This window comes from Propithecus coquereli, unplaced genomic scaffold, assembly GCF_000956105.1.
Source record: "Propithecus coquereli isolate 6110/MARCELLA unplaced genomic scaffold, Pcoq_1.0 Scaffold90, whole genome shotgun sequence".
Taxonomy (NCBI): Eukaryota; Metazoa; Chordata; class Mammalia; order Primates; family Indriidae; genus Propithecus; species Propithecus coquereli.
In genome coordinates this window covers 528,083-539,135 of record NW_012155285.1, presented here as the reverse complement: position 1 = coordinate 539,135, position 11,053 = coordinate 528,083, and the positions used below count along the sequence as shown (strand labels likewise).

The 11,053-nt window shown below is 36.1% G+C and overlaps 1 protein-coding gene across 1 annotated transcript in view; it reads right to left on the bottom strand.

The window, feature by feature from the left end:
• LOC105826642 (cysteine-rich secretory protein 3-like) overlaps positions 1-11,053 on the bottom strand; it is a 24,201-nt gene that overhangs the window by 9,656 nt on the left and 3,492 nt on the right. The window contains exons 2-4 of the mRNA XM_012664639.1: positions 4,639-4,712; positions 1,743-1,859; positions 861-948 (exon numbers count right to left, since the gene is read on the bottom strand). Of these exons, the coding sequence (XP_012520093.1) occupies positions 861-948; positions 1,743-1,859; positions 4,639-4,710 (277 nt within the window). The 5' untranslated portion in view covers positions 4,711-4,712. The remainder of the gene's footprint in view (positions 1-860; positions 949-1,742; positions 1,860-4,638; positions 4,713-11,053) is intronic.

The window sequence follows — 11,053 nt, the reverse complement described above, 5'->3', positions numbered from 1 at the left end:
ATTTTAACAGTAGATTGGGATCTTTAAGACTATTTTTTTCAATCTTCTGCTAGATATAGTCACTTCCTTTCATAATTTTATTATAATTATAGTATCAAAAATATAAAACAATGGCAACCCTATCCTCCAGACAGGCCAGTTATTTACTACTTTCAAATTGGGTTTGCCTTTATCTGTGTTATTTTTGATAATTCAATAAATATTTTATCTAATAGTTCATCCACATAATATTTTATCTCGATAACATATTGCTTGCTGATGATTCTTAAGGTAGAGGTAATGTCTTGTAGTCTAATATAGTATGCGCTTTAGACATCCAGAACATATAAAAGTCTTGGCTTACTTGGCATGAAAAATTAAAAAGAAAATAGTAAAAGTAAATGCTAATGTTAAATGTTTTTGAGTAAAATTCAGGAACAGTTTGGCAACACTTAACATATTTTATAAGTACAATAATAATTATTTTCAAAACACAGAGTGCATAATATCACAAAAAAGTTATTGGTTTAGAAGTTAGAAATTCTAATTTCAAATTTCCTGTGTATGGCATTAGTTGCCAATTATTTCTCTCCAGATAGTTGGTTTTATAATCTCTAAACTAGGGAAAGAGATGATCCATAACCTGCTTTACTCATGAGCTGGTTGAAAGATACAAATGTGATACTGTGTGAGACAATTTTTGTAAAATATAAAGCATTCGGTAAGCACAGGTGGTGATTCCAAGTTATCTCTGCTTACAGAGATATTTCAACTTGAGAAAGACATCATTAGAAGCAGCATTTAAAGTTTTCCTAATGCAACATCATAAAACGGTCCCTTGCTTACTCATTTATTCAACAAATATTTACTAATTTACGTACTGGTTCTTCGAAACTGTGCGGTACTGTGTTGGTACGTGCACTGGTTTGCCCACTTTTGGGCATTTGCTGCAGTCTGACTATTCCATTCCTAAAACAAAGAGAGAAAAAAAGGACATCTGCTTAATGACTCAGGCCTCAAAGAAGCATTAGCTTTATAATCAGGTTGATAGGTTGACCTATATTATTATAAAATTCTGTAGAGGCATCTTCTGATTTTCATAGTAATCAAAGATATATTTTTTGGTGTGCCTTTCTCTGTCCCACAAAGAAATATAGACAGTATGCCTACCCTAAGTGACTGAAAAATCTAAAATAGTTTATGGTCAGATTATTTATGATAGCACAGCAGAAACACCTAAAAAATATTTAGTCATGGTCATACTCTAAATATTGATAAACATGTGGAGATATTGAGGTTATTTTTCCAACAGTAATTAGCTGGCCTACTTCATTTCTGCTTCCTTTATGTTCACTCCCTGAACACATTTGGATATATGTGGCCTTTGATACTGGGCCCAGAAAAGTGGACTGTTACTTACCCTAACTGGCATTGAACACAAAGGGAAAAGGTATTCCGGATTCCAGATTAGGAGAGAGAAGATAGTGAGCAGAAAAACATAATGGCCTTTCACTGGATGTTCAAAGATCTGACTTTAATTCTGCCTCCATAACTCAAATAGCCTTATAAAGTTGGCAACTTATTTCACCATTACAGAGAGAAATTAAGAAATTCCTCCTTGCCTGCCCACAACACAGCTCCAAGGAAATAACAAAATAGAGGCAGAACTTTGTAAACCACGAAGTTCTTAAGAGATGCCAGTGGCCAGCTGCCTGCCCCTTCCACAGCTGGTTCACACCCTTCCCTTACACGCTGCCTCTTACCATCTTTAGCATGTTGCTGGCAGGTGGAGAGACTGCTCTCCTCAGTTCATTGTGTTTGTCTACGATCTCCCTTTGCACTTCTTTTCGAGAGGTTAATACAGAAGCAAACTCTGGATCCTAAAAGAAAATAAAAATTAGAATCATATTTTAACAACTTTGAAAGTGGCCAATAATAGTAAATAAGTTAGTTAGAGGGAATGGTGACCATTTTTAAAAAGTGTTCAGTCCAAGTCAATATTAGTTGTTAAGCATTGCTAATGAATCTAAGCTGACACTATGACTTTTTCATAGAAAAGTAGTAGATTGAAGCTTTTAGAATGGGTATGTAATTCTCAGCATGACAAACTAAGAACTCCTCTGAGGCCACAAATGTCAATTTCTGCTTTCAAGAGAGGTCTTAATGTGATTTTTCTAGATATATGAGCTATAATGTCTTATAACGACAAAGGTACATGAGAGAAACTATTAAGACATCCATACTCAGGCTGCAACAAGGAGTGGTAAGGGTGGGGGCGTGTGATTCACCGAAGCTTGAGAGAGAACTTCCACCCGACACGTCTGGCATTTAGAGAAGGAATGCTTAGGCCCAGTCCAAGTGCATGTGTAGCATTCAATAGTAAAACAGTTTTATGTATTACATAGCAAATTTTATGGGATCACTCAAAAGATAGTTTTTACCACATCAAAAAAATCTCCTAGGCAATTTGAGGGGAGTGAGGTCATTCAATTAATGGACTATTGCTGACTTTGTCTTTTTATTAACAGAAATGTAACTGATAACGGTGTTAAATCATGTGTTAATATTTTCAGTGTATATTTTTGTGTGTGTCTGGGTCTGAAGAGTGGAGTGGGGTTGTGTGAATCACTGGCACAAGAGATAAGAGCCATTTGCTTATTTAAATTTACACAAGAATATGATGTATTGTGAGTCTGAACAAGATTTTGAAGTATAAATCTAAAAGGACAGGGCCCTTTATAGATTTTTATCTGACACATGGGGGTAAGTTTTCCTCTCCTCCTCTCACACTGAGTCCCCTTAAGACTCTCCAAATATTGTCAACACAGGTTGGACCACATTTTGTTGTCATTATCTACTATCTTCTATTTCCCCCTCCTGCTTTTATGTTCCTAAGGACAAGGAACATTAGTGAATGGCATTGTGCCAATAGACCTGGCACAGCTGAGTCCTAAGTTAGAAAGCATGCACATGCTAATTATCAGTACAGGCTGATCTCTGCGTTACATCAAAGTATAAAATAACATTGCTGGATTGTTCCCCATTGACCTTGAAAATCTGCTTAAAGTAGTTTTATTTCAAAAGTCATAAAAATTGGTTCCAGATAAAAGAGAAGTAATTATTTCCTTCTTCTTAACTCACCTTGCTTTTTCGATGAAAATTCTACTGAAGGAGAGATGCGTTTTTTTTTTATTTTTGTAAATGAGTATCAATAGAGCTTTTATTAAGTGATGGGAAATATAGAAAGTATTGCAAATAAAGTAGATAAAATATGGTATCTATCTAGCCTTACAGACTTTATATTAGATAGGTGACATGGCATAAATAAATAATTACACTATCACGTGATAACAAAACTGATAGGAGGGGTCTACAAGATATAGCGGAAGGAGAGATCGATTCTTCTTGTTCGAGATCAGGGAAGGTGTCATAAAAGATAATTCTGGATCTCTCTGACATCTAACTTTTTAATACTTTTACAAAGGAAGATGAAGAAACAAACCAGAGAGGTAACAGGAGATTGAAAGGGTCATGAAATGTAATTTTTCTGGGAAATAAGTTAGAAAGAAAGCAGACTACTTGAATGAATCCCTAGGTGATAAATGAACTGTCTTCACATTGATAATTTGATTAAGGTAACACGGTATTTCTGAATGCCAAATGAGATTGAACCAACTGTCAGAGTTCTCCAGTCTGAGGAGTCCTAGCTAGTCTAATGTGCCAGGAATTCAAGGAAGGTGTGAGAATAAACAGCAAAGACCACAGCTCCTCACATTCAGAGACTTTCTGGCCAGGAGAAAAAAAAAAAAGCTTCTATGGGCACTACACACCCCATCATTGAAGAGAATAATTAATCCTATTTCTGGGATTGTTGAAGCAAGGCAGCATCTTAGAAATATTTAAAGCTTTTGGCCCTTCAGATACTTATTATAAGAGTAGGGAAAAAATACTAATACCTTTAGTAAATTTTCTTCTTTAAAATTTACAAACAGGCCTAGTTATTCTCACACAGCAATTATGAAAATTAAATGTATCCATGTATGTAAAGAAGTCATGACACTTAAGATTATATAAAAATATTGTTAGTTTTCTGTGAGGATCACACTGAAATGGGTTAAAGAAAAGAAAATCAGAAAAGATCTCGGGGAAGGAGGAGTTTCATTAGCTTTTAAACCCATAGACCTGTGTTGTCCAATACAAATATAATTCAAGCGTCATATACAATTTTAAAATTTTGGTGACCACTTTAAAAAGGAAAAAAATAGACAGATAAAATTATGATTAATAATATATTTTATTTAACTAATATATCCAAAATATTATAACTTCATCATGTCATCAATATTAAATGCATTATGAAACATTTTATTTCCCATTTTTGTACTCAGTCTTTGAAGTGTGCTGTGTATTTTAAATTTATGGCCATCTCAATTAAGACAGACCGTATTTCTAGTGTTTGATATCCTCATGTGGTTAGGGGCTCCTATACTGGTCACCACAGCTTTAAAGATAATTATGTTAACTACCTGAGCTACCGATGAGTAATTTGTGATGTATCAGACATGCTAGCCCCTCTCACTTTTGAAAATTGGTCTAGTAGCTTGCTACCTCTCATGGCTGCTTGAATTTTTCTCAAAAGATTTCCAGCCTTAACCATACCTCATATCCATCTGCAGGAAAGCACGGAAGCAGCCCAGCGGCCAGGAATAGCAACACCAGGAATAATGTCATTGCTGGAACAACAAAACAAATGGAACAAAGACCTGAATTAGAACGTTTAGTACATGAGCTTCTGAGTGACATGGAGCAGAGGTGGAGGGTGAGGAGAGTAATGGTCTCTGTTATCCCAAATTCATTAGTAATGTCACAAGGGAAGAATTGTCACAAGGTGCCAGCAGAATGATAGTGGATTCACCTCCAGAAGCATGCCCCCAGTGGGGAAAATAAAGAACAAAGTGAAGTACTTGACGGAAGCCCTTGAAGCACAGCTACAAATGCTAAGGACATAGTACCTTCCCTTTGTCCCCAGTTCCACAGTCTTATCTGTGCAGCGACTCTCTGTAGGTTCCAGGAATGGCTTCTCTCACCTTGCCCATTCAGAAATAGTAATAGCTTTCAACTGTTATAATTACTGGGATACAACTGCGTTAGTTCTTGGTAGTTTCCTTAAATCCTACCTACACCTTTGTAAATAACCCCTTATTAACATCTCTTCAAATTGGAAATTAACATTTCTTTTCTGTCAGGACTCTGGCTCCTACACTTGCTGTTTGACCCCGGATAAATCCTCTAAGAATGATACGCTTTCCTTTCATACTTTTAAACCATTCTCCTCAACTTCGCCCATGCAGCCGTGGTTTTAACTAATTCCCTCTTAAACCTTTGTCTTTAGCACTATGCCTCAAATTACAAAAAAGCAACATTCTTCTTCTGGATATTAAAACAATAGACAATAATTTGATTTCTCACTTTTAAGGGATTACTAACCCTATCTGTATCAATATCTTTAGTATGTTCACATCCTTTGCCTCACTAATTCAACTGCTTAGAATTCTAATAGTAAACTATACTGGAAAAGTTTTAGGCATACATTTTTCTTTCCATTGTTATTATTTATAAGGGTAAGAACATTATAAATTAATTACATGCCCAATAATGGAGAGATAAAATATCTAAATAAATTAGAATACATACTCTTATCGCAGTACATTAGACATACAAACCACTACACATTTATGGTGGTTTCGTGACCTAAGGCAAATGCTTATGCTTCAAAGTTAAGTTAACAAAAAGCAGCACAAACAGTATATGGTAGATCTTTAGCCTTCTGTTGTGGACTGAATGTTTGTGCCCCCCAACCCACCCAAACCTCAAGGCCAAATTCATATATTGATGTCCTAACTCCTAGTGTGGCTATATTTGGAGATGGGGCCTCTAAGGAAGTGATTAAGGTTCAATGAATTTATAAGGGTGGGGCCCTGATCCAACAGGACCTAGTGTTCTTATAACCTTGTAAGAAGAGACACCACAGTGCATTCTTTCTGTTTCTCTCCCTCTCTTCCTTCACCCCCCCCCCAAAAAGAGGCCATGTGAGGACACCATGAGATGATGGCCCTCTGCAAGCCAGAAAGAGAGCCCTCATTAGAAACCAACCTTGCTGGCACCTTGATTTCAGAATTCTAGCTCCCAGAACTGTGAGAAAATAAATTTTTTTTGTTTAAGCCATCCAGTCTGTGTTGTTTTGTTATATAGCTCGACCAAACAGATGCACATTCTCATATTTAATATCTGAGGGTTAGGTTATTTCTTAGTGTGTTCCAAGGTGTATAACACATAGTAATTTGAAATCTTCTGGAGCCCCAGGTCTGCATCCTGGCAGTAGGTTCAAGCAAGGCACCGAGAGGGTGAGTGACTGCTGACCGTTATCCAGGATGCTATCTCAAGGCAGCTTTGTTTTTCTCACTGATGTATGGCAACAACTCTAGGAGATAGGTATTTGGGCCCAATTTTAAGATAAGTGCCAGAGGATGTTTTATTACACAGTGGCATTAATGACCGTGGGATGTAGGGGGATCTGGGAACGCATATATTGTAAATCTCCTGAAGGACAGTCACAGAAACAGAACCTCATCCTCTCCTCCTACAAAACTTACATTCAGACACAAAGCCAGGCAAAGAACAAAAGAAACTAAACAGAAATACAAAAGAATGAGTTTATCTTCATATGGTAAGATATTTTCTCTCCTGCAATTTCTATAATGAGTCCACATTATTGTAATTATGGTAATTCACCAAGGCAGGGACTTTTATTAAAAAGAGATTATTAACTCTTGGTAAAGTGCTTCTAACTTTGCTGCACTTTTTATTTCAGTTATTTTTTGTAACTCAGTGAATCTCATAGTTTAGGCTTTATGATGCTAATGTAAGAGAAGGAAGGGAGGCACAGAGGTACTAAATGACCTCCTGATGGTTTCATTGATAGTGTGTAGCTGGAACAGAACCCCAGTTTTCTTTTATTGTCAATATTAATTTCCCATTAACTATATTGTACTTTTGGGGGGGGCATGGTGTTCCAGGTAATAATGAAAGCATTAATGGATTTTTTATCTTGACAATAACAGTCATACCTTACTATTAATCTTTGACTGGATGGCAAACACCTGGTAGATTATTGAACACATATTTGAGAAATTATAAAAAAATAGATACAATATTAACAATTAAGTCCATTGTTTTCTGTTGGCTTTCAAATATAAAATAAGACTCCTAAGACTTGGAGAGCTCAGATAATATTTTCTTAGTATATCCAGTTTAAGTTAAAAACATATTCCATTATGATGAACTTTTACTGTGCAACTTTTTTGAAATAATGAGAAACTTTGTTGGTTAGAGGACATTTTAATGAAGTATCCTTGTCTATTCAGTAACTAGAATGAGAAGGGGGCAAATTGGAAGGAGGAATACAAAATTTATGGACTATTCCTATAATGGATAAAAATTATACAGATGTTTTTACAATGTTTTAAGAAATTTGAGGTCCTCGATACATTAAATTTAACTCATAGCAATATAAAAATTTTGACTTTGTTTATACTGCTGTTTCTAAGTGGAACAGAGGAAGAGGTAGAACAGGATGAAAATTTTGAAGATAAAAAAGGAAAAACATGGAGAAAAATGAACTTATTTTGTATAAAGCAGACACACAAATTTAATGTGACAAGGAGGCCATTTTGGGGTCTTAGAGATACCTGGCCCCATATTCAATGAAATTAAACTTTGCTACATGGTAGGATCATAAAAGAAAGTATACTCTAAGTGTTAAGAATCAGGGGAATTTCCTGTTGATGATGCCGTTGTTTCACCCAGTTATCTCTAGGTAACTATATTAAAATTGAAAATTTTCCTTTGTCAAGTTAGGGTAATGGTGACAGAGGGTCACTTCATAAGGTTCTTTTGACATTTGAGGAAATATGTAGTGTGAAAGCATTTTGTACGCCTGTGATATTCTGAAATTTTTTTAAAAAAGAAAACATAAAAATCATCATATACATGCAAGTCATAACATTCACATTACTATTTTCATTATCGTTTGGCATGACTGCTCCCTCAGCTGAGAGTTCTGCCAGCAGAAATCCTTCATTTAGGGATTGCCTTTGCTGAAGAGTGTCTATTGGCCCACGGTCATGCTCCCTTCCCAGAGCATCGTCATCCTATGCCTAGTGGATGTAGGGTAAAACGGTCTGACCTCTTTGTCCCAGCTGGAGACAACTCTGAAACATCATCTTGGTTTCAGAGCTACCTGTGTGGTGAAGCCTTCTCTATATCAAAACTCTATCTACCTCTGCCTAAGCTTTCCTTCTTAGAGAAGGAAAGGAACTCTTTTCTTTGGGAATTGATTGCAAGGGCGTTCCTTAATAAACTTCCTGTGTTTCAGATTTTGTTACCATTATCTGAGGAACTCAACCTATGACGTCATTCATTAGACAGTCTTTTATCCATAACTCTAGTCAGGGAAGTCTTATTTATACCTTCATATCCTTTGATCATATGCACCTTATGCCTCTGATCATGTTAATCCTCAGATCTAGAGTATAGCCACATCCTTCAAGAACATTTCTAAGCCCCTCTCCCCAAAGAAAGTCACAAGCTAACTCCAAAAACATGGATCTTGTCCCTGGATAGGAGCATTTAAAGTTCACACAGCAAATTTTTGATCTATAGTATTCAATTTTTCAGATTGATGTGTAGGACCTTATTTCTTTTAATTTTTTTCATGTGCCTTTGCTTTTTTTCCATAACTAGACTGAGAGTTTGGAAAGGTTAGACTAGCAATCTTCACAATCCTTTAAAAGCCTTACGGCTAAGGATTGTTCATTCTGTACTTGCTCAGTGGTTGAACTGACTGCAGAGACTTTCTAAACCTCTAGACAACCCTCTTGGAGCCTAGTTCCCTTGGGCATCATATACCTTTGGCCATGGACTCAAGTGAGTTTCCTGGAGAATTTGAGAGCAAAAGAGAAAAATGGATTCTGATTTTCTTTCACAAGTCAATTAGGTATTTTTCATTCTTTTAACAGACATCGATCGACTTTTGCACACTTTTTCCAGGATTGCATGTTAGACATTGCTGTACATGGTGAACGGAACCAGATATGGTTCTTGCCCTCAGAGTCCTAGCATGTCATTAGGGTAGCCCATGATTGAAGTACCCAGAATGCGAACTGGTTGAATTTTCTCATGTGTGCAAAAGTGGAGGGTAAAGCTTTATATTTTCTTTTATGCTGACCCATTCCAATGCTTTCTGGAGAGAGATGAGAAGAATCTAGCACAACTCAAGGCTCAGGGAGTAAACATTTCAAATGAGGTGAATATGAAAAAGAGCCATCATCATCTGAAAGACCAAAGCGTTTATCTCCACCTACCCTCTTCCTCATGGGCCGCTGTAAATAGCAGGTGCAAATGGAATATGCTTTGTTTGCAGTTCCATTTGGTAGAGTCACACAGAAGGCATTCGAAAGAATTAAGAAAAATAATTTCCTCTTCCTGTGATCCACTTGTATGTAGACAATTTCTAAATGTGTGCAGTTACAAATTTCCTCTGCTATTTCTTAGGAACAAATCTTCAGATTTCTTTTAATTTATTTTCCTTGAGTTATTTTGCTATATGCAAGCCAACGGGTTCCTCCTTTTATATGGTTTTCTGTTCTGCCTTCTGTGTTTTTCCTTTTTCAAAGAGATTAGTAAATTCTCATAAATGTGATTAGAGAAAAGCCAAATCCATGGATTTCAAAGATTTGTAATTTCAAGTGTTGATGGTTTACTACTTTCTAGTTACAAATCTATAGCAGAACAAATTATGTCTTTCTGAAGCATAAACGTATATGGTACAACTAAATTGTAACATATTGCTCCCTCTTCACACTGATGTTAGGACTACCACTGTTAAAAACACTCGCTTGAAAAAGAAAAAAATTGTTTTCTCAAATGACAGATCACTGCATATTAACTGATAAAAACACATATTTATGAAAATTATACAGGCATGCTTTGCCTTACTAGTTCACTTTGTGGAAATAAAGATATGCAAATTATAAAAATTTGTTTAGCCGCTAACAGAAAAATTCATCAAACTGTCCATTTAAAAAGCAAGCTTTTTGGCTTTTATTCCAATCACGATGTCAAAATAGGCAGGCTTCTTGCTGCCACCCCAAAGTCATGTCTGAAGGAATTATAGAAGCTAGAGGGAAACAGGGATTCCAATAAAGTACCAAAAAGACAGAAAATCTGAGGAGAATAAAGCCATTCATGACTTCTAGAATGTGTGTATGGATGTGTGTGCACAAGTGTGCATGCATGCGTGTGTGTGTGAGTGTGTGTGTATGTGTGGTCAATGTGAAATAGAGCGGAGTGTTATATCCAAAGGCAGTGGCTAGCCTGGGGGATGTAGTAAAATATTGCCTTGTAGTTCCTGCTTTTGCCTCAAGACAATCATTGATTCCCTTTTATTACAAAATTCTGCAACAACAGACAGAATTGTTCTGGTGCTGTATGTCAACAAGATAGCATCAAGCAAACGTTAAAAACCATCTAATGTGCAGAACTGATGAAAATAAAGTTATGTGTGATAGCACTCTCCAATGCCCAGTCACACCTTTATTCCTTCCCACCCCCTGGGGCTGTGTGATTATAAATCAGCTTGACTACTTCTTGCCAATGCTGTTTCTTCCTAAGGTGTAACCTGAGGAATGGTAGGAAATGGAAATGATTTTGGTATTGATTCTTATAACAGATAAGGATAGTAGTAAATCATACATAGGCCCACTTTATAGATGAAATGAAAAATCCTAACAAAATATTAACTCACCAATTTCAAACAAACACTAAACATATTACGATCATGTAAAGGTGTATCAGGACTGCAAGAATGATTCAAAATTCAAAAACTCATTGATGAAATTCATCACATTTATAGATTAAAGAAAAGTCACATGGAAAAAGGTTATTAAATTCAATCCCTAAATATGGCTTTTAAAAAAGAACATAGGAAAATAGAGATCATTAATTTGGTAGCAAT